Below are 23,629 nucleotides of genomic sequence, written 5' to 3'. Positions count from 1 at the left end.
AAATGAGGTAAATTTTCTTGCAGTACAAATGTAGTTGAGACGGCCTAAGAACATGCTGAACACGTGATTTGAGGGAGAAATAATCTGTTGGAACTATGCCGTGAAAAATCTTTTGATGATCACTTTCTGACTCTGATTATGGAGACCTTCTAAGGTTTGGAGGTACCCGTTTCAGGCAGCAAAGTGACTTGAGCTAAACCTGGGACTGTTCAGCCTGGATATGAGAAGGCTCAGGGGTTTCTCATCAATGTGTAGAAATACCTGAAGGGAGGGTGCAAACAAGATGGAGCCAGGCTCTTTTCAAGGGTGCCCAGTGACAGGACCAGAGGCAATGGGCACAGAGACACAGGAGGTTCCCTCTCAACATCAGGAAACACTTTTTTACTGTGAGGGATGACACAGGGTGCCCAGAGAGGTTGTGGAGTCTCCAGCCTTGGAGATGTTCAAAAGCCAACTGGACATAGTCCTGGGCAACCAGCTGTAGGTGGCCCTGCTTGAGTAGGGGGGGGTTTGGTCCAGAGATCCTCAATGATGCTGTGATTCTGTGAACCCATGCTTGATGATCATGTGAGCCAGAAATATCCATCTCAAGGCTATATATTGGCAAGAAACCTTTCTTTATTGTTGCATATTATTTTCCATGTGTAAATTTACTCTGCCTTTTTTTCTTTTTTTCAGGGCCTTAATAAATATCTACAAGGTGCAGCCTATGCCTGCAATTAAGAAAGTTGGAATTAGTTTATTTTTTATGTTAGTGGAATATGTGTGTGATGAAACTCAACGCAATCCTCCCACAAGGCAGTTCTTCACGTCCTGCATTGAGATTCTAGGCCAAGTGAGTCTATCCTCTGATTTTTGGATGCCTAATGCTTATTTCAATTGCCTGTTGATGTTGGCGGTCTAAAACATTCAGAAGCCTGAAAATTAACTTCTAAGCTTCTGTCCCTTTCAACTGTTCCTTTCAATTAACTGTAATATTGTTGTGGTTTAACCCCAGCCAGCAACTAAGCACCATGCAGCTGCTCACTCACTGCCCCCCACCCAGTGGGATGGGGGAGAGAATCGGGAAAAGAAGTAAAACTCATGGGTTGAGATAGGAACGGTTTAATAGAACAGGAAAGAAGAAACTAATAATGATAATGATAACACTAATAAAATGACAACAGTAATAATAAAAGGATTGGGATGTACAAATAATGACCAGTGCAATTGTTCACCACCCACCGATTGACACCCAGTTAGTCCCCCAGTGGCGATCCCCTGCCCCCACTTCCCCCAGTTTATATACTGGGCATGACGTCACATGGTATGGAATACCCCCTTGGCCGGTTTGGGTCAGCTGTCCTGGCTGTGTCCCCTCCCAACTTCTTGTGCCCCTCCAGCCTTCTTGCTGGCTGGGCTTGAGAAGCTGAAAAATCCTTGACTTTAGACTAAACACTACTTAGCAACAGCTGAAAACATCAGTGTTATCAACATTCTTCCATACTGAACTCAAAACATAGCACCCTACCAGCTACTAGGAAGACAATTAACTCTATCCTAGCTGAAACCAGGACAAATGTACACAGTCTTTAGGAGAGTTGAAGCTTGCATATAAGCAAAATAAAAACTGTAGCTCTGAGATGCCTGCTTAGTGCTAATAAATGCTCACTGTGTTAGTTAAATGCTAAGGTAGGCTGGATTTTTGGGCAGGTAACTGAAGTTTGGGTACTTCCAGAGTGTAAAAGAGTGTTTTGGCATATGTTTTGCTGTTACTGATCACTTTTTCTAGCTGATGTATATCTTGTCAACCTCTGTATTTAGACACCCCTCTTCTACAGCCTTTAAGTATTCTTTGTGTAGAGAGCTAGCCAGAAGTTTATTGGTAGAGAACATAAGTGCTTGTTGCTGTTGGTAATGTTTGCTGTGGGGAATGCATTACGTGGGGGCTCTGAGAAAAAGCATTAGCCTCTGCTTTGGGTTCAGATATTTATTTTCATCTCTTAGATACAGTTTGTTCCCATGTGCAGCTGTCCTTAAGCGCCTCTAACAGCTGAAGTGCTGAAAAGTTCTTCATAGCCATGGTTCTGTTTACATTTTTTTCTAATATCAGGCAGGGCTGCTGAAATCTGGGTTCGTTTTCTTTTGCTATCCCATCAGAAAAATTGTATTTCTAGGTATTTTTAGACGACATGTGTGATCACAAGCGCTGTTCTTAAGCATGCTTGGGAAACATGTTTATTTTACATTATATCTTGTGGAATAGCAGTATTTAGTTGATGTTGATCTCGTACAGTCTGTCATTTTTGAGAAAACTTTCCTTTTAGAAAAGGACCAAAATTGTACTTGTCTTGACAAAAAGCTTTAAGAGGTCGGTTTTCCAATAGAATCATACTGGGCCATTTTTCTCACCATTCCCAATTTCCTCAGGTGTTCATCAGTGGGACCAAGTCAGAATGCAAACGTCTCCTCCAGACGATCCTGCAGAATCGAAGGCTCTGTACTCTCCTTTCTCCCTACTTCACTCCTGTTGCCTCTCCCAATGAATTTGTGACTTTATATGAAAAAGTAGTGGCCTTCCTGAGTGAGGATAACAGTGATGTTGTCTTCATGCTTCTGACAAAGGTAAAGTACTCATTGCCTCTGTTTTGTGGGTTGCTTTTGTGGGTATTCTTTCCCTAAAGACTCTGACTTTAGGCTGAGGAAGAAAGAGGTGCAAATCTGGTACTTTAAAATAACATTGACAGGTTCTATAGATCTGTGTTGCTCAGCCTGAATGGTATGTGTTGTATTTAAGCTCAAAAGGGGCTGGAGACAAAAGCAAATAGGAAGCTTAAACTACCCTTTCCTAGCCCAGATAGTATCAGTATGTGCTTCCTAGGGCTTATTCTTCAGTGCACTCTTACTCTTGAAATTAAAGCAGGTTCTCAGTCGCTTCTTCTGCCTGGTATCTCTGCAGAGACGTTCATCAAAATAGCCAGTGAATCCCATGTATCTTAAAAATCAAAACAAAAAAAAAAAATTTGGAACAGTGTCTGAGTCTTCCACCTCTGTTTGGCACCCATGTCCTTCCTGAGTGATTTGCACATCTCTTGTTTCAGAGCTGCATGATACTGTCTACCTGTATTGTCAGTGGAGAAATTACTGTTATACTTAGGCTTTGATATCGACAGGGTTCGACAGCTGTGAACAGCAGTCAGTCTGTTTTGAACATGACTCTGAGTTGTCCTTAGTGGCAATGATGAGCGTTGTCCTTGCTGACCTAGGTCTGAACAGATGGCCTAGAGGCTACAAAAGCTTTGCACCTCCACCTGAAAATTTATGGACTATGGAGATTAGCCCAGTCTAATGCTTCTGAGTGTTTGTTTGGCAGTGGTACTGAAGCTTGGAAATTCACACACATCTTTATGAATCTGAGAACCCCTGCCAAGGGTTGATTTATAAATTCAGGGACTTCTGCAATATGCTAAATCAACCTTTGGAGACTATTATCTTGGTTTTGAGTTAGGGCTAATGAGGTGCAAATTCATTAGGTTTTTCTTAAATATATAAAAACTTCAGGATTTTTTTTTTTTTCCCCTGACAATTTCTCCCTTCTCCTAAAGGTGTTGTGGCTGTTAAAGCTTCTACTTACAAATGCTTCCTGTCCTCTGTTCTAGTTTGACCTTACGCAATGGTTAAGTGTTGCTAAGCCACCTCTATCTGAACGTACCAATCTTCTGGAGTCTATTCACTTGGCTCTCAATGCATGTGGCCTTGAACCTGAAGAAGATATTTTGATGCCATTTAATATCTTCTGCAAGCATTGGACTAACCTTCTCCAGTATCAGTTCCCTGATCACTATAGTGATTTCCTAAGATTGTTTGTGCAAAGTGAGTATCTGAATTGGTGCATACACTAAGCCTTTTGTACAGAGCTCTTCTGGCTTAAAAATATGAACTGCACACGGTAGAGTTAAATAGCACAAATACAGAATGACTTAAACTTTCTTAAGTTTCTGTATGCACTTTTACGTGCATGCTATGCCATATGTTTTTGTTAGATGTATTTTAGCTCTACTAGAAAGAAACACTCTTCTGCAGATTGAAGTATATGCGTCAGTGACAACAGATTTTCATCCTTCAGGAGAAGGATGGACGAGAGGTTTCTATTAATGGAAGCACTTAATTATAATTATGCCACAGTCTCTAACGCAGCATCCTTGTTCCTGAGCACCCTTTAATGTCAAACTGAGAACTGGCATTATGGAGACTTGGGATTGATACTGATATCTGCTGAAAATGTCCTGGTTCACATTAGATGCTACCTATAATCTGATGTGCCTCTAAAATGAGAACAAAAGTACTTCCTTTCTGTCAAACCATATGTGCTGAGGCAACAACTGTCTCTTAATATGTGTTTGTAGCCAGGGATGTACTAAGCGCCTGGGAAACTCTCTAAGAAGAGAGCATGTAGATGCCAAAAAGGAGTGTTAAATTACTTATCTTTGGGAATTGGAGGTTTCTCTCACCATTAACTTGGGGCTTTTAAACTCCTGCCTTACCTAATTTTTTTATGTAGTAGGGAGCTCTAATTTCAACCTCTTCTGACTTGTATTGAGAAAGGGACTAATATCCTTCTCCTGATTTTCACAAATGTATTCCCTTCTCTTTCTTCTAAGGCTCATCAGAGCAGCTGCTAAGCCCTGACTGTTGGAAGGCATCACTTGAAGCTTTGGGATGTGGTTCATCAGTTACTGAACAGGGAAGCTTCAAGAAAAGTGATTCTACTGAAAGTCCTGTATTGCGGGATGCTGCAAAAATTCTTCTCTCTGCAGAACAGGTGGGTGCCTCTTTGGTTGATCTATTATGTTTTCCAGCCGAAACAGATGTCTACCAGTGACAAATAACACTGCTGTGCAGTCTTTCTGTAGCTGATTAATAGTTTCCTTCTTTCTACAGGTTAGAGAGACAATAGAATGGCTTTCCACATCTTTCTGCAAACTCCGACTGGCTTCGATGGACTTCAGGACTTTTGGCCTGTTTTCAAAATGGAGTCCTTATGTGGCTGAAGTGAATAAATTTCTGGAGTATCTTACTAAACGACTTATTGACACCGAAGTTGCCAATTTAGCCCAAGAGCCTGTTGGCAGTAACAGAATTCTAGCAGGTAATGTGTCTTAAAAGCAAATTACTTAAGAACAGGCACTCAGTTTCTCTAATTTCCTCTGTTAAAGACCATTTAAACATACAGTAAAATCTTCTTACTCTGCATTTGTACGATGATGGGAACATTAAAATACAGATGGGAAATGTCGATGCTACTTCATGGCCATGTGAGACTTTATGCTTTATGCTTGCTGGAGGAAGCTTGTTTATATTTTAGCTTGCTTTAAAATTATTTTATGAAGAGATCATACTATCTTCAAAGAAAAATACAGTCTTTTGCACTGAGCAGAGGTTTGGCAATGAGGGACTACTGAATTTCATCATGGTGTGATTTTCATTTGGAGAAAATCGCCAAAACCCATTTTAGTATATGCAGGTGTAAAGTGTGAATCATCATTACCCCCACAATTTCAGATGTGTTAAAGTGATATTAATAAAACAGCTAAGCAATGCAAAATGTTTATGATTGTTGTTACAACCACCATATTGTTAACGAGAGTTACTAATAAGCATATTGTATTTTAAGTTTTTATTTGATGAGGAAGAACTGATTAAATGTTGGGCTAAGCAAAGGATGCTGTATTCAAGTTTAGAAAAGTGTAATATGTTCACTGCTGCTGATTTGAAGGAAGAAAAGCAACTTCTTTGTTTTGTTTTCTTCTAGCATTGCAGTCCTTGTATTCAGTCATTGCTGGACTCTTTAAACCATGGATACTGGTCTTGGATAAGGAAGATGCAAGGTATATATTGCATTTTAACATTAAATGAATTTTTGCTAAAGTAAGGACTTTAGCCCTATAAGAATGGCTTTCATTGTTAACCTGTTTTTTTTCTAAATCATGACTGTATTGTGACCTTCCATTTAAATAGCTGTTACTTGTCATACCCGTAATAATTACGGAACTAATTCAAATTTTCCAAGGCTTGGATTGAATAATTGTTTTAGGTACAAGAAATATCTCTGCTTCCTGACCAGAGCTTGGTTATGAGAAAAATACAGATTGTAATCAGTTCTCAAAGCACTGAAATTTGAATTTTAGATTCCTTTTTTTTTAGCTTCCACAATATCTGTAGTGCCTTAGTTTAAAACAAAACAAAAAAGCCAAACAAATACAACCCCAAATGCCAGTGGTATGTAAAGAAACTTCAGTCTAAATCAGTCCTATGATGATCTACTGTCTTGTATACCTCTGTCTTCACATGGACAGTTATTTGTAATATTACACATTTAAATTTTACTTTCTTCCAAAACCAAAAGCTTTTTGAGTTGTGAGCGCATCTTTAGCACTTGATTGGAAGGCTGACTGCAGGTAGTATGTGCTGTCATTCAGAAATTCCTGTGTTTTGGTCTTTAATTCAGTTATGAAATATCAAACAAGTAATCTGTGTGTACTCAGTGGTATCGTGGATCCTCAGTGTGATATTAAGTATGTACCTGTTCTAAGGACGGAGAGTTGAGTTTGAGAGAACTGCTGATACCTGTCCTATATTGATTTACTATGCTTTAGAATATTTAAAATGCTTTAGTGTTTATGATCTGTTTGTGTTCTGGTAACTCAGCACTGAAATTTGTGTTGCTTCGCTACTTCTTTTTTTAAGTAACCAGCCCTGCTACCCTTGGTTAGAGAGCGACACTGCTGTAGCATCCACCGTGGTCTGTTTGTTTACAGATTGCATCAAGCTTTTGCACGAGAGCTTTAAAGGTGGGTGAAGTCCATGCTATTTTAATGTAGTGGCACTTTCTGTTCTATCAGACCAAAAAAGATTTTTGACTGAGATGTGGGACATGAGGGGATTTTGTTTGTTATGAACTTTTTAGCCAAGACGATCACTGCAGTGGTACCAGGAGCATTTCTTTATTTCATCCTTAAAAGACAGCTTTTTTCCTTGGCAAGGGTAGATAATGTGATCGATAAATGCGTATCTGTCAGTTAACAAAGTTAATGTGAAGGAAAGCAAAACAAAATGAGCTGTCATGAGAAGTGTATGACTTCATTCCAGGTCTGTATGTTGTTCCCATACAACATATGCAGTAGCATGTCACGATGACCAATACATGTGTCTCGACAGCTATTCTTGGGGATAATGTAATTTCCAGAACTGATCATTCTGAGCTCCTATTTAGCATTGCTTATTGTGTCTAATGTGTAGTTAGATGTAGGAATGGAAAAAAATTAATTTCACAATACCTCTTAACAACTTCTAGGGATGAGCTAGATTCAAACTTATGTTGTAAAAATAAATAATTAAAAATAACATTAATGTGTGTTTTATAAAATCCAAGATACATAAGATCTTTTTAAAAAAAACCAAAAGAACCCAACATAAAAGCAATGAAGTTCTACACAGAAGGAGTATTTTATAACTTCAGATTATTGTCCAGCAACTCTTCAAAAGATCAAGGAAGGGCATGAAATCATAAGCTTCCCCACTTGTTGATTTGGAGAAAAAAATCTAAAAGGTTAATGTGCCTTTTTTTTTTTTTGACAAATATATTTTAGCGTAACTTGCATGTATGTTTTTTCATCTTCAAAATTGGACTTCCTTCTGTAATCAAGCTTTCCCTGAATTTTTGCTGTTGTTAATTCAGCTATTATCTTTGAATCTAGATAAGCTGTTGCCAAGCCACCATGGGCCTCTCTGGTTACATCTAATGCATTACTGTGAATGTTGCACAGCTCCCAAAATGCCAGAGTTTATTCTCTATACTTTCCATACTGAGTTCAGAAGGCTTCCATGGAAGGAAATGCATCCAGACCAGGTGCTTATGGAAGAGTTCTTTAAAGTGAGTACACAGCATCTGTTGAATTAAGTTTATAATCGGTGTTGCCCTTGAAAATAACTGGAGAGCTGGAGACAGTTCCTTTGGCAAGTAGGCTTTTGAAGTTTGTTTGTAGCATTCACAGCTGCTCGTTTTGTGATTGATTTTTGTGAAGGAGTGCTACTGAGTCTTAGACAAAGTTGTGGAGAGGTGTAAAGCTGGCAGTCTTTGTAATCTGTCATTGCTCTATCTGAATGTCTCATGTATTACATATATATTTAATATGTATTTAGTTGGAGTTAATATATTTTACTATTGCCCTGTTGTTCTTACTTCCAAGTTGTCTGAGACAATGTAAAGCTGCAGATAGGTGTGGAAATGCCTCAGGTTTTACTGCTTATCTGTTTGGGATGAGTTCTTCTTGGAGTTCTAAACAGGCTTAGAGTTTCTTAGTTTCTCTTAGAGTGAAAAGAAATGGATGCAATCACCCAGCTAAGAGTTTGTAATAGACTATTTTTTTCTGGTTTGCAGTAGCTTGGTATTCTGTACTGGTTGTTTGAGAGGCTTAGAAAGTTATATGTGCAACTCTTCTGGTGGGGGGAGCAAAATGATGGAGAAGTGGCATCTGTCTACTCTTCTGCTGACCTAAAATGCTGCTGTAGATTTGTAGCTGGCTAAGGAACTGACAGGTATGAAAGTGTTTACATCTTACATTGTTTTATGTGCCTGTCTTTTTATCTTTTTCCTTCCTAGATTGAAAGAGGCAGCCCCAAGAGTTGTTTCTTATTCTTGGGTTATGTTTTATGTGAAATAAACTGGGTCAGTGTCCTCTCTGATGCCTGGAATCCCAACCCTCATCCTCAGACTCACAATATGATTGTCTGTTTGCTGTATATGATGGTCCTGTTGGCAAAGGAGGAACAACTTGCAGGCAAAGAGGTAATTTTTGGAAAAGTTCATACCTGTCTGTCTTAAAAGAAGAATAATTTTTTGCTAGCAAGGGCACAGGATGTGACTTCTTTCTCACTTGCAGAATGATTAACTTGGAAGTGTTTTTTGCATAGGTAAAATACCCAAATTGTATTCCAGAGATGGCCAAGACTAATTTCTTATGTGAGGCATTTTGTGTGAAAAAAGAAGAGCTGCTGTTCGTTTTAAGAAGCTTCTGTAGGTGCTGTGATCCAGTAGTGTTGCAAAGAGTAAGCAAATAAATACAGTTTCCTGGAGTTACAAAATGATACTCTGGGTTTTGGAAAGAACAAATATGTATGCTAGTTTCATTAGTGTTCAAAAAATTATTGTTATTATATAAAGCCACTGTGCAGTTGTTTTTCTTTCCATTCAAGTATGGGATGCTGTACTGTATAGCTTGCTGTCTCTTGGGCCATCCCTTAATTAAAATGTCCATTTCCTTTACATGCAAAGTAGAGGTAGTATTAGCAAGAATTTACATATGCACCTATAATACATGTGCATATATATATGTATATGTTATGTGCACCTAGACGTAGATGCATATGTATTGTGCGTGCATATATATGTATATATATGTATATATGCATGCACAATATTATGTATAACTTAAGGTGAAGCTTTTTCTGACAGTCTGAGTGAAAATAGTGTCTAGCGTCTGCCCGGTTTGATCCAGGCAGTCTGCTGATGTGAGTGCAGGAGCAGCTTGGACTGTGGTGTTCGTGCCTGTAGCACCTGTGATGCCGTGAGAAGAATTGGGAGGCTCACTGAGTCACATTTATTCTGTCACGGCCAGTCATGTAAATCTCCGCTGTTCCTTGCTTCTTTTTGAGTGGCAAACATGAACGTGTGGAGGGATGGTCAGGAATTCTATGAAAATTCCATTTATGAAAAGCTTATGCCTGGCTCTGTGTCTTACTGTGCATGTTCGTGATGTTTTCCAACCTGACCTTCAGTACTGGTCACACTTCCAGTTGGTTGTGTTAAGCGCAGCTCAGCAATGGGATTAGTCCCTGTGAGGTTAGGAGCAGCACTTGATCTGAGCGTAGTTTTTTTCATAGCTGTCTAAAAGGAAAATATTTAGTTGTCTGCTTGAACATGTTTTCTCAGGAGTTATTTATAAGTGTTGTTCAGTACTTACTCAGAACTGCTTTTGCAAACATGTATTTCTTACCATAAAATGCTCCCCTCCTAACTACATATGATGTGATGACAAGTCACAATGGTGTAACAACATCTTGAACACCAGATATATTTTTAATATATATATAAGCAGATATATGTCTGCTTCTGGTGAATTACTGGGGACAGATTACTTCATCTGTTGAATCATAGGTTGAGTTTTCTTGTTGCCTTACTCTGAAGGGGGATTTGATCATCTCTGATTTCTCAGGGCTTTTCCCATTTATAGTTGTATTCCAGTATTTCTGAATTGTTCGAATAGGAAAGAGAACACTAGGTGTTAGGATGAACTTTCCAAACCCTGCTTTTGCTGAGAGCTCTGTGTGGGTAAATCTAGCACAATCTTGTTCAGCCCATTGCTTCTGGAGGACTCTTCCAGAGGGGCTGGGTAATCTTCAGGAATTCCCATTTCACATCTGCCAGCTTCCACTTGCAGCATCTTCCGTTTTCCATTTCCTCTGAGGCGTTAGGAGATGCTGTGTCAAGATGTCACCAGCAGCCTTTGATCAACGTTGTATTCCAGTTTTGGAAAATTGCTGGAGTTCACGTGCTTTGACCTGAATGTATTTGCTTATCTGAAGCTTCTCAAGCTTGGAAAGATACCTGTTTGCACATTGTATGAGTCAGCCTCAGGAATTCCCTCCTAGCCTCCAGCAATGTGTTAAACTGACAGCCACCGTCACTTGTTTTTTACCTCCCAGAACGTTCCTGTGACACCTTGACCTCAATCTCAAACTTTCTCAGCCCTGTGTTCCAGTGCATGAGCAACTGGAGAAGTACTTGATGTACCAGTGTCACGTTCTTGTTGATGTAGTCTAATTTGGGTCAGTTCTGGATCCTTAAAGTCTTTAGGTTGTGTTGGATGTCAACACAATTACAGTATTTGTTCTTTCTAGAACATGTAATAATTTGGTGTTTCTCAGTGTCCAGGCGGGCCCTTTTGTATTGCAGATGTATACGAACCTGTGGGAGGAGGATGGCAGTAGCTGAGGATAGACTCTCTGCTGCTTGTAGACAGAGAGACTTTACCATCTACATACTTGCACTGCCTCTGTGAGCTGTGGATACTGTAGGCTCCTGTACTGTTCAGGATGGTATTTACGAGAATGAGCACTTGAGGAGTCCCCCAGGTTGCTAGATGATTTACTGAATGGAAAATCAAGGGACCAGGCTTCTGTACCTGGTTCAACTGTGAACTTAGATTAATTTTTTTTTTCATAAATTTTTTTTAATGCCTTTTTTAAACCTCTACTGAAGCGACTTTACCTTGTAGGGTCTCCATTTCTTTCTAGCTGTCTTTATGTGTTTACGTGTCAAATTTTAATGTCTCTCACTGACTTTTTTGCTTGCTTAGAGCTGCTGCAGCAGTCTAAGTACTGTTGTGTGCATGCTAGAGATGACATACACATGTTGCTTGAATGAGGAGTTGCTTTTCAGCCAGACTCCCAGTGGTCATCTATTTCTGCTCCATCTCCTTCAAATTTTGGAGTCTTGGCTTCCTTCCAATACTGAGTACTGTGAATATTAATTTAAAAGGGAAAAGAAGGTGGAGCTTAGACTGATGTCTTTAAATCTTCAGGAATCACCACTGATCAATCTTCTTGGACAGACCAGCTCCCTTCCTTGGCAGCTTGTGGGCATTTCGTCTTATCAAAGCATCATCAGCTACTGCAACAGTCACTACCCTCCCTCTGTTATCCTTGCTAAGGATACTGCGGCTGAACTGATAGTGAAGCTCCTGAAAATCTCAGCAGGCTTTGGTTCATCTTCGGATAGTCACATCCACCTTGTAAGTTGCACTGGTTTTGCAGTGTCTCTGAGCTGTTCTTGTCATTTGCAGTGTTCTGCTTGTATATATTATGGAGTGTGGAAAGAGTACTAGGCATGATTTTTTTTTTCTAATTTATTTTAATTTTGATTACCAGGATGCAACACTGAAGTGCCGAGCATATATTCGCCAGGTGGTTCAATTTCTCAGCACCTTGGAACAAAGTGGAAAGATTACTCTTGCAGTTTTGGAACAAGAGATGTCCAAGTTGCTAGATGATATAGTCATCTTTAATCCGCCAGGTTTGTGTTAAAGAAGCAGCAAATTACTTTAAAGCTGTCAAGATCCTTATTCTACTGCATGGGTTGTTGAACATCTGTGACTGTGTAATTACTTGCATTACTATAATGTCTCCCTTACGGGCAGCAGGGCATGTTGCTTTGGTGGTATATGTATAGGTGGTATATTAGTGCAAAACAAAAATATGAACGTTAACCCGTAGAGCTGTCAAGAGTGACAGAACCAACAGAAAAAACAGGGGTTTGTTGTGAGTAAAACTGATGACACAAATACACTCTCTTGGTCCTGAGGGATTGGGTTCTAAGAAACAGTTCTAAACTGTTGTGCATTTGGGAGAACTGATTATATTGAAGTAGGGGAATTATGTTGATGTACACTAGTAGTATGGTGTATCCACACCCACAGCATTTATATTTAACTCATTTTTAGTCTAGTACCATCCTGAGCTTCCTCTCTCAAAGTAAAACTGCAGGTGAAATCAGTCTTCTTGCTGTACTACACAGAAATACTTGTCAGGAGTCGTGTCTCTTCCTGTCTGAGTCACAGAGGTGTGCTAGCAAGAGTGAACAAAGTGTCTGAAAAATCTGTGAGAGTCATAACTGTGCCTCAGTATTTGTCTTGCTACTTGGGGAAGCTCTGTAGGACAGCCCCGTAGTCAGTAAAACTCTTTGTGTCTTGAGGAGACGTGAAGGCTTGCCTGTTGCTGCTGACGCTCCTTGTGGCTGAGAAATTTTGGAGGAGACAGGAGCTCCAGTATCAGAGGAGCAGCTCTGTTTCATGAACCCCTGTGCACCCTTGTATGTGTTAAAAGGCTGAAAGAGAGGATGCTCCGTGTTGCTCGTGCCCGAGGATCGCTGATGCAGAGTGGCAGGAAGGTGGTGGTGTGTATCGGATTTAGCTTCTCTGCGAGGTTTGGAGGGGGCTGGTAGAAGTTTTTGCGAGCAACACCTTCTGTTGACAACAGCTGAAGAGGTGGAAGCTGGACTTCTCGCGTGGGCAGTGTGCCAGGGCTTGTCCCGGAGGATCTGGTGGGCTCTGGTGTCTGGTGGTGGTCCCACTCGGTGGTCTGCAGCCTGCGGGACTTGGCTGTAAAACTCGTTGTGACCGTAGGCAAGTCAGTTAACTTCCTGGCATCGTCTTTCTCGGTTGGTCTGGGATAAGAGATTTTTACCTTACTGGAGAGCTGGGGCTTTTTTTTTTGCGCCCCCCCTGCCCCCCCCTTTTTTTTTTCTTGCTAGGTAGATACAGACAGAATAGCTTAGTTTGGAAGGGCTTTTGGAGGCCTGTAGTCCAACCTCCTCCTCAAACCAGGGCTAGCTTCGAAGTTAAATCAGGTTGTTCAGGGCTTTGTCCAGTGAGCTCCTAAATATCTGCAAGTGTGGAGGTCTCAGCCCCTTTGGGCGATGTTTTTCCAGTGATTAATCCTTCTTTGTGCGCAACTTTTCTTTATAACCAGTTGAAATTTTTCCTTCTACAATGCCTGATGTTGTTTGAAAAGTTTCTTTTATAACAATAGTGGCTTTTTTCATCAATACGTGCAAAGGTCTGCTCTGTAGTTAAACTTTAAGAGCCAAGTGCAGGAAGCATTTGTGCTTCAAGGGTACTGTTACAGGTGGCCTGTGATAACATGTTCAGGCAATGCCAAGAGATGGTTTCAAAAAAATATTCTGGGGCAGAACACTGGGTTTATCAGGAAATCTAGAATCCTGGAAATGCATGAGGGGATTGCAACATTTTAGGGCTCGTCTCGGTCATATTTCAAATTGAATCACCTATAATCTTGATTGTTTCGCTCTAAGCTGTGCTTTAAACTGTGTTTTAATACCCAAGTTTTCTTGGAGACTGTAAATGTGCTTTATCATTCAATTTATTTGCACTGTAGTCATGGTAGGAGACCGTAGGTGAAAGATGGGCTCCAATGTACTCTGCTGTACAGTCTTATCAGCTGTCTCTCTGTTTAACAAATGATGAACTATCACATCAAGGGAAGAGACTGCGAGGAACGGGTGTCTTACTGCAGCTTCATAAGTACAGACAAGGAATTGGGATGTGTAATGAGCAAGAGGCTTTTCCCAGTATCTACAGAAGGCGTTCAGTGGTGAAGTTGAATTTGGGTTCTAGTGTCTCTTTACTGAAATGGCTCTCTTATTTCTGACTTTCAGATATGGATCTGCAAACGCGTCATATGGCCCTCAGCAGTCTCTTTACAGAAACGCTGATGATGATGAACAATTCGAGCGTTGCAACAGCTGAGTCGCTACGGGGGAGCTTACGAAAGTGGATTGACAGCAAAGTGCACGGGTTGTTAGCAATGCCTCTTCTCACAGCGGCGTGTCAGAGCCTGGCCTCTGTGCGACACATGGCAGAGACGACAGAAGCCTGTATCACTGCTTACTTCAATGAAGGTAGGAGTCTGTCTTCTGCTGCTGCTTGTCTCAAACTTTGATCAGTCTTGGATGCCCATTAAATACAAATAGTCTGGAATCCCTATAGCTTCCTGCTGCCCAGTGCTGGAACTGGGTTTTAATCTGGTTTCTGTCATCAGAGCTCCTTTCTTTGTATCTAATGGCTCCCAACTGTCACACGTGTATGTGCTGTAGTAACTAGTTGTAGAAAAGTTAGGGCACTGTGGTTTGGGTTTTTCAACTGCTCTAACTGTGTATTTTCTTAACAACTATACCTGTCTCTGTGAAAAACGATTTGCTCTTTTGCAACTTTTTAAAAAACGAATCATCTCACGAGAACAAAACAGGTATTTGTCCCCTCCTCTAGTGTTCTGTGGGCTAACTTAAGAAAAAAATACTCTTGATTGGTAAACCTCTGAAATTCTGTGGTGTGGGGGGTTTTTTGGTGTGGGCTTTGTTTGTTTTTTTTTTTCTTTCTGTTTACGTATTGCTTGTGGAACTACGTTTCAATTTCTTCCACACTCTGTGTGATCAGATTTCAGAATACCTGAAGGAAATATTTTAAATTCCATCGATAAAATTTTCAAATTTAATCCTGACTGAATGCTGGGAAAATATCTCTCCTTGACCTCAAGGAGGTGCCCTATGATAGTGGAGTTTTTCTTTTCTCTCCATTAGAGTTGCATGACAAACTGATTACCTGGAAAACAGCTAAACCAGCCCAAATTCTGTAACTTACAGGAACACAGTGAAGTAATTCCAGTTCTTAGGTTTTACCAAGTGCTGCTTTCTCACATGCTCTTTGTTCTGTCCTTTTGTTTTCTTTATAGATTTTCCTCACCACCAGGATTTAGGCTGGGGCCCTATACTTGCCTCCCTCCAAGTTCCTGAGCTAACCATGGAAGAATTCCTGCAGGAGTGTCTGTCTTTAGGAAGCTACTTGACCCTGTATGTCTATCTGCTGCAATGCCTAAACACTGACCAAACTCTTACCAATGAAATGAAAATCCTGCTAACCATCAGCAAATGGCTGGAGCAAGTGTACCCAAGGTATGAAACTCAAGGCTTCTGAATATACTTTGACTTTTAAATAAGGCTATAGTTGTATAGCTGGTATAATTAGGTTGCCAAGTTAATTAGGTTCATTTCACCAGGCTGCTGGATGAAATGGCCGATCTTTCTATATCCACTGTTAAGGAGTCTGCTCAACAACAGTGCCAACACTAATAGTAGTTGTGGTTAAACAGAAGAAGGAATTCTGTTCACTTGAACACTTCTGGTGCAGTTTTGGTCAGTTTTCAGTCAGAGAAGTTTGATTTCAATGGCAGCCTGGATTTGTGTTCAGTTAAAACTACTTTAAGCAAACCCGAAATCACTGTGGGTTCCACTCTCCAGAATGTCCACTAGGTGGGATAAGTTATGTGTTAAATATTGAGTTTGACACTGAGACACCTGGCGTTCAGCAGCTGTGAACCAAATCTGAACCCAGTGGATTTGGTGGGGTGCCCAGAGTTAGGGGCCTGTATTTCTATAAAACAACTTACTAGATAACAGGGTTCCGGAGGGAAAGGATGGATAGCTTTGGGATTAAAATGATAATACTTTTTACCTCAAGTATGTAACAGCTGTATTTACAGTAGCTGTTGAAATTGCCAGAATTTAGCAAACGTGGTGAATATTTTTCCATGTTAATGTTCATAATGTTCATGTTTGCTGTGAAAGAACATTTTTGGAAAATGTACATTCCCACTGTTTCTTGAAATTCAAAGAATACTTTCACTGTTGTAGGTACCATAGTAATTCGATTGCCAAAGTGTGAAGGAGACAGCAAAGCCACCGTACACAGCAAATTAAACCTTGCTCTAAACGTCAAAGCTGAGGGTGCCTGGGATGGGAAATGACTGGGCGGAGTAATGTGAGGATAGTCTGATGCAGGAAACTCGTGCTGATGCTTTATGTGGAAAATCTGAGTTTGTTAACTTAAGCTGCAAAATGTTTGGGGGAAGATTAAAAATATCATAGGGGGAACTTCACTTTGTGCTTTGCTCAACAAAAAACTTCAACGTTTCTTTTTCTAGAAGATCATATTAAAAGTCTAAATTGTTGTGGAAACAACAGCTACTGCTTCCTAAAGTGTTTTATTGGTAAGTGAAGAGGAAAAAAAAAAAGTAGAGATACAGTTTCATTCCTTTTATGCCAAGTCTTAGACAAGTTTAAATCCAGTTATGGCTGCAATATCATTTATTCTCAGTTGTAAAGCTTAAAAGGAAGCATTGTTTTTTGTACTCTTATAGGCCCTTAAAACCTGCTAGCTGGTGTCTGGATCAAATCCAGAACAACGGCAGTTACAGCGGTATAATAACTGGTGGGGTAGTATAGTTATGCTATCCTAAGATTAGCTCTCATTAATAAACCATCTGAATTCTTCATGGGCCTAATGGGGAGAGACACAAACTTCTTAACCTATGCATCTGACTCTTTTTTGTAATTATATTTTGTTTTATTTTATTCTTTAAATCTCACCTAAAGCTCAGCGAAGGAAGAGGCAAAGCTGTTTCTTTGGTGGCATAAAGCCATGCAGTTATCCCTGATTCAGATGGAGCAAGATGACACCGTTCTGATTGAATCTGTCATTCGGACACTGCTGTCGATCCAGGGCAGGCAGAGTCAGCTGGCTGAAGAGAGACTGACTTCTGGAATACTTGGTGCTATTGGTCTAGGCAGGAGGTCTCCTTTGTCACCCAGGTAAGGGTTGAAGGTGTGGCAAATTAATTGGTTGGAGTCGTCATGTTAAAAAAGCTGCAGCCTAGGTCCAGACTGCACAGTGCAATGTCAAAATATGTTCTGAATCCATGCTGTCCAAATTTGTAAAGTTGTTTGGGCCCATCACAGGAGAAGTGTAGCAAGTGTTTTAATCTGGTTAAGAAGTGAATATGAACTTCTGCAAAGTTTGTGGTGGAAAAGGAAAGAAAATGCACTTGTGATTCTGGCTTAATGTCCATCTCCAGCAAAGTTTGTAGGGAGACTGTTTGTTAGAGGAAGATACTTTCGTCTGGTCTGTAGAAGACTGTTCCAGTTGACCTCATGAGAATTTTGTATGATTACATGCATGTTGCCTTTTCCATCTTGACCTTGAGGGGTTGGAAATGTTAAGAGAAGCTCAAAGAAGTGTTTGCTTGCTTGTTACTCACTTTACCTTCTAAAGAGAGACACCAAGTTTGGTTGTTAGGTATTAAAATCAAGTTCACCATGGAAAGAATACCAAGAAAAAATATGTAAATGTTTGTGGAACACTAATTCAACACAGTACTTAAACATAACTTTGTGTTTATAAAGACCTTCTGGGATGCAATCCTGTTGAAATTGCTCTGAAATCTTAGTCTTGTTCAACTCACCCTTTGATTTGGGTGATGAGACTGTTTCAAAGGCTGTGAAATGAAGGAGTATTTCAGATGTGACCTCAAAGTTTCAGCTAAGCTTGGAACAGATGTAACATTTCATACGTATGGTATTATATTATCCTCTAGTATGTATGACATCCTGTTATGTATATATTAAAGTGATTTATTTTTTTCTAAAGCATTGAAAAAGATCCTCTAAAGCCTTTACTATGTTCCTCATCAGAGAGATCTCATAGAATAGAACTTCCAGTTTATCCGCTGTCGAGGACTTGCAAATTTGGTATCACCTTCTCTCTCTGTCCTTTTCCCTATGCAAGGTTTCGGGTGGTTGCCCGCAGTTTGTCCGCCTTCCTCTTGGTGCAGATTCCTGCAGAGAGTCAAGTCCGCCTGAAAGCGGGGTCAGAGCCAAAGCTGTCGCAGAAGGCCCAGCAGGTACTGTGTGCCAATTGCTGGCTTGTTGATGTGCCCTCTTTGCATGCTTGCTCAGCTTGTGCGGTGAAGCTTATAAAAGTTGCTGCAAGCATTTTTTCGAGCTAAATCCTGCTCTTAGCTTGTTGATTTTATTCGGCGCTGAATGCCCTCGATCTTTTTTTTTACTTCTGCTTTACACCTGGCTCTAAATTCTGAATTTCCGAAATAGCTTGTTGCTCTCACTTGTCTTCTCAGGGAAGGGGGTGTATCACAGACCTGTGTACTATTTTGCTATACATCAAAACACCATATTGGAATTTGCCAGAGACAAGGCCAGGTGCAGCATAGGTCAGATGATGATGTGAGTTTGCTAACTCTGGTAGCAGGACTGTGTGCCTGAGCCCTAACCTAAAGTGATCCTAGGTAAAACTGTTTATACAGCGTTCTGTATGAGTATGAGGGCATCAGTATCTAATCTGATATACTGAAAAGGTGCAGATGAACTTATGTCTGTAAACCCTGAGTTTAGAAACTTTGGAACATAGCAGGTAGGAGGAATTTAAAACAAACAGGAAAAAACAGTGCTGCTGTGATTGCACTGCTTTTCAGTGATAAAGAAGGGCTACATTCACACTAACATTTGTTTATGTGAGATCAGGGCTTAAAAGCCCTATGACAAATAAACATGCCTTCTTCAGCATGTGCACTGACCATGTTGTTGTTTTGGTAAGTGCATGGGAAGAGGAAGGAGGAGTTGATTAGAAACCAAAGCAAAGTAACTTACTTGGTACAACTTGTTCCTCTTCTCTAAGAAATGAATGAAACTTGTTCAGATATGTTTCCAACATTTGCTCCAGCTGGTACTGCCAGCATAGGCTCTTTTACATATAATTTTTAACTTGACATTGTCTCTGTAATATTATTAATGGGAGCAAAATAATACTTTTATGAAAATCAAGATGTTCATAAGAAAAACCTGAAGTGAATAGTTCAAGTGTGTCACAGTTTGTAGTTCGGTGTAATTCCCTTGAAACTATGTCTTGAGTTCATGAACTAAATATTTTATGATATTTGGGTTACAGAATCCTAGCAAGCCTTGATAGAACAGTTGCTACGTTGATCTCAGAGAGAGAACAGCTTGAAAAATACGAGTTGACTTGAAGCACTGTTATGTGATTGATTGTATTTTACAAATGTTTTGTTCCGAATACTCTGGGTTCTCTAGGAGATAAGGATCTTCTAGTGAAATTGTGCATATGATGGCTCATGAAGCAGTTTGTTATGGACCAAAGTACGCACAGCTAACAGAATTTTCCCTTGTATCTATAGGCACTGAATGCTCTTGAATCTATGGCATCAAACAAACAATATATGGATTATCAAGAGCAGCTCTCCCAGTCTTCTCAGTTCATCAAGCATCCAGAACATTGTCTTCGAGATGGCAATAATCTCTTGGCTCTGCTTATTAACACTCTGTACCCAGAAGTGCATTATTTGGACAGCATACGATAGCAGCACTGAGCTCGCAGAATCATCATGCAATGTTGATTGCTCTGGTTTACATATAATGTTGTTATTGCACAAGTAATTTTTACCTTCAGAGTTCCACTTTAATTAAGTCAGAAGTGTGAATGGGAACTGCACACTGGCAAGTTTTCTCCTCTTTAAAGTTTTCTTTCTTTTCTTTTGATTTGTAGGCCTGTGGAATTGCTTAGTTTTTGTTGACTGAAAACACCTGAGTATCTTCCTGTGTATGGTGCGTATCTGAGAGGAGATACCTGAGGATAGGTGTACAAATCATTAGACAGCAAAGCTCATCCTGTAACACCTTAAGTTTTTGCTTTGTGCCTTTTTTTATTTTTCCAACATGTCATTACTCAGGCCAGTTCAAAGTGAGTGGAGGATTGTGTGTAAAAGAGGTTTTGACGTTCTTAACCAGGATACCTCTGAATCTTACGTGAGTGTGTGTCTGGAGACTTGTGAAATCCCTGTATTTGGCAAGATAGTGGTTTAAATTTTGACTTTTTTTTGCTATCCCACAGAAATCTGTAGTAGAAAGGTAAGCCTAAAATCTTCTCTCACTTCTGTAAATACAAACTAAAGTTTGAACTAAAGAACTTTGGTTTTCCCTATTTTCTAAATATTAGCGAGTCTGTATCCATATTGCTTGATTAAATGCAAGTAACTTCTACCTGTTAGATGATTTAAATCCAGAGATGGATTTTCTGGATCCCCAGTGTCTGGGAGGGAAATAGCCAGTTATGATCATGTTGGATAGGATTCCTTAGTTCTGAAAGTTTGGTTGTTTAGGAAATACTGATTTAACAAGTGGACACCCACCACTTAATTATATTCTTTCCTGCCTAGCTGGGCATGACACGACAGGATTTTAGATGACACCGTGAAAAAAAAATTTACCTTGTATTAAATTTGGTGATCACTTGTTAGAATTCTATTGCCAAAGCATGAACCACGAGCCTGTAAATGTATTGTCTCAGCTGAATGATCCCTGGTTTTGTTGCCTTGTCTGACCATAAGATGCACTTTTGTTCAGGGAAAGCAGAAGGCGAGTTTCCCCAGTTGCTTTTCTAATGTCCCTTTTATCACCGATACATTTGGGGTGGCCCAAGGTCCTGCAGTCCCAGTCTGTACACCTCTATGAAGGAACAACGATCACTTCTCTTCCTCCATTAATTGTGCCTTTCTGTTCAGAACATGGTTACACGTTAAAACATTGGTTCTGGTCGCTAGAGGAAGGAAATGTGCTACCTACTGTCTGGTCAATAATGCTTCGAAGTGTTGCTCTTAGCTGTGGTTCTGGTGCTGGAGAACAAATCACCTTTTTCTTCTTGACAGATTCTGCTAACTGCGCCAGCTGGGTCCTTAGATCACCTTCATCCTAATGTGGTCTTAGAGTTCTTTGCTCTATCTGCGAGCCTATAAATATATATACATATGTACATCTCTCTGTATACTAACCAGGTATTGATGCAGCATGTTTTTTAACAGACTCTTTTGGAAAATTCATGTCTGGAAGAATACATTCTGCTGCTTTTTTTCCCCCCAAAGACTTAAAAGCACTGGGTTTATTAGATTCTATGTTATTGATCAGTTGCATAAAAATGTGAAAAAGTCATATATATATGTGTTTGACATGCACTTTTAAAATGAGATATTGTTTCAGCTGTTGAGTTTTTACAAATGTTGTATTTATAACATGTTATGTCTGCAAAGACCATGCAAAATAAAAATGAAAACCCAAGTACTTTGTGACAAACACCATGATATTTTCAACTTGCTGGAAGAATCCACATCAGGTAATAGGTCATTGTTCTTGGAGAGGAAAGTGTGATGGGGGAATGCCACGCAGTTGCTCAGTTGATGGAGGTCTGGAGACTCTTCTCTTTAACATCCTGGATTTAACACGTGTGTGACACAACAGCCTGCTTTTGTGCCCAGAGCCCAGGAGAAAGCTCATTTGTGTAATGGCAGAAATAATGTTTCTCTGTCCTGGCAAAATCCCCCAAAACTCTGTGGTAATGTAGGGTGATGCACTGGTTCTGTTCTTTCAGCACTAACAACTGACCCAGACTGTGGAATTTGGTATTTATCCCAAATGAGGGGAAAGCTGGTAGTGTGGAGGGAAGTAGGAGAAAACTATGCCTCCAGTCCTGGTGGTACAACTTTCTTGCTCAGGGCTTTGCTGGTAGGCAGGGTTGGACCAGGCTGGGGTTACTGCTGTCAGCAAACACCACTGATGCCATCATCACGTCCACTTGTCTTGACCATTGAAACAGCTTCTTTAATAACTTAGTGCTTAAAATGTAATAGAAATGATGCTGTTGACTTTTTTCCCATTTCTCGATCTAGTAATTGTGAGGAAGACGATGCGTTTTGTCATGGTTGAAGTCCTCTCTGTATCATACTATGGTAGGTCCTAAGAAGTAGGGAGAACTCACCGTAAGCTCCAGCTTTTGCTGTATGTGTCACCAATCTTCTGGCTTCTTGGTGAGCATGCTAGCAGTAGAAGTCTGAACCTGTGCTTTCCTCAAATACAGGGGAACGGTTTTATGAACTAACAGAGCCACTGGCAGTTCTCTGTCGCAAATGTGAACTCCAGAGCTTGGATTATTCTCCAAGTCGTGCCCAACAGATTGACTTTTCGTTTCTTCTGGTTTTACTGGAAAGACTTTCACGTTCCCAGCATCTCCCACCCTCCCGCCTGCCCTAAACTGCAGTGTTCTTGTTCACATCATAAACGTAACCCAATCTCAGAAGGAAAACTGAGTTTTATGGTGTTTCTAGCATTATAAATTGCAGTGGAAAGTGTGCCTTTTGGACAATTCATGCAGTTTAGTTGGAGAATGAGTATCTGCGGCTTTTCGAATGTTTGACTCGCACAGCAGTTGTTGCACTGGGATGAATTGTTGCCTGTGGTTGGCAGCTTAAGTATTTATTAAGAAAATAAGGTCAAATAGGGAAATTAACATAACAGCTGAATGTGGCATTAAGTTAGTGGAACGGAGAACCAGAAGTTGAGCAGCAAGATGCGTGAAATGTGCAGACAGTGCTTCCTACGCAGGCTGCCTCTACAGCATCCCACAGGGGCTGTGGTGGTGTGGTGCTGGGAGTTGGTATCGTCTACTCTGGAAGCTAAAGTGCTCAACAGAGCAATGGCCAAATCCTCCCAAACCCTGATTATGTATAAACTGGGGGAGTGGGGGGCGAAGGGGAGGAACTGGAACACGCTTGTTAGGCCAAATGAGGTCAGTACTAGAAACCTCCTGGCATGTGCTGTGTTTTGTCCCTCCAGTATATACTGGTTTGAGTCCCCTGTGAGGACCAGGGCCTGTCAACGTGGGGTTTCTTCCTTAGGTCCTGCCTGGGCAAGTGGTCCGCAGTGGACACCCACCACGCCATCACCTGTGTTTGCTGGCCTGCTAATGCTGACCTGTAAGCTCTCAGGTGGCTCATCCTCAATCTCGTAGGGGTTTGGATGGGTTAAAGAGGTCCCTTACTGGGGAGAGGGACAGGATTCAGGCAAACTCATTTCTGTGCCTTTCCTGGTGTCCAGGGGTGTGGTGGGTTCCTGTACTTGGACCTCCTTGTTCTCCCATTTGTTCTGTGCTCTGGAAACCAAATAAAGTAAAAGTCAAACAGCGCTGATCCATGAGTTTCCTCGCATCTAAATTGCTGCAGCAATTTCGTGACATGCGTTTGCTGGCAGCGCTCCGAGTGTAGGGTGCTGACAACGCGCAACAGGGCACACTCAGTGCATCCCGGGTGGTTTTGGGGCACGAGG

At 40.6% G+C, this 23,629-nt stretch overlaps 1 protein-coding gene across 5 annotated transcripts in view; it reads left to right on the top strand.

Moving 5' to 3' along the window:
* EPG5 (ectopic P-granules autophagy protein 5 homolog) overlaps positions 1-21,589 on the top strand; it is a 57,952-nt gene extending 36,363 nt beyond the window's left edge. For 4 of the 5 annotated variants that reach the window (XM_030003987.2, XM_030003986.2, XM_030003989.2 and 1 more), the window contains 16 exons: positions 679-835; positions 2,410-2,604; positions 3,639-3,852; positions 4,641-4,801; positions 4,921-5,128; positions 5,792-5,867; positions 6,727-6,830; positions 7,737-7,912; positions 8,642-8,827; positions 11,622-11,831; positions 11,968-12,112; positions 14,273-14,515; positions 15,346-15,565; positions 17,045-17,260; positions 18,234-18,348; positions 19,657-21,589. In XM_030003987.2, the coding sequence (XP_029859847.1) occupies positions 679-835; positions 2,410-2,604; positions 3,639-3,852; positions 4,641-4,801; positions 4,921-5,128; positions 5,792-5,867; positions 6,727-6,830; positions 7,737-7,912; positions 8,642-8,827; positions 11,622-11,831; positions 11,968-12,112; positions 14,273-14,515; positions 15,346-15,565; positions 17,045-17,260; positions 18,234-18,348; positions 19,657-19,839 (2,809 nt within the window). In that variant the 3' untranslated portion in view covers positions 19,840-21,589. The remainder of the gene's footprint in view (positions 1-678; positions 836-2,409; positions 2,605-3,638; positions 3,853-4,640; positions 4,802-4,920; positions 5,129-5,791; positions 5,868-6,726; positions 6,831-7,736; positions 7,913-8,641; positions 8,828-11,621; positions 11,832-11,967; positions 12,113-14,272; positions 14,516-15,345; positions 15,566-17,044; positions 17,261-18,233; positions 18,349-19,656) is intronic. The other variant, XM_041120619.1, reaches the window with a different exon arrangement.
* Positions 21,590-23,629: the final 2,040 nt, after the last annotated feature.

Source organism: Aquila chrysaetos, chromosome Z (genome assembly GCF_900496995.4).
Source record: "Aquila chrysaetos chrysaetos chromosome Z, bAquChr1.4, whole genome shotgun sequence".
Classification (NCBI taxonomy): Eukaryota; Metazoa; Chordata; class Aves; order Accipitriformes; family Accipitridae; genus Aquila; species Aquila chrysaetos.
This window is presented reverse-complemented; position numbering and strand designations above follow the sequence as displayed.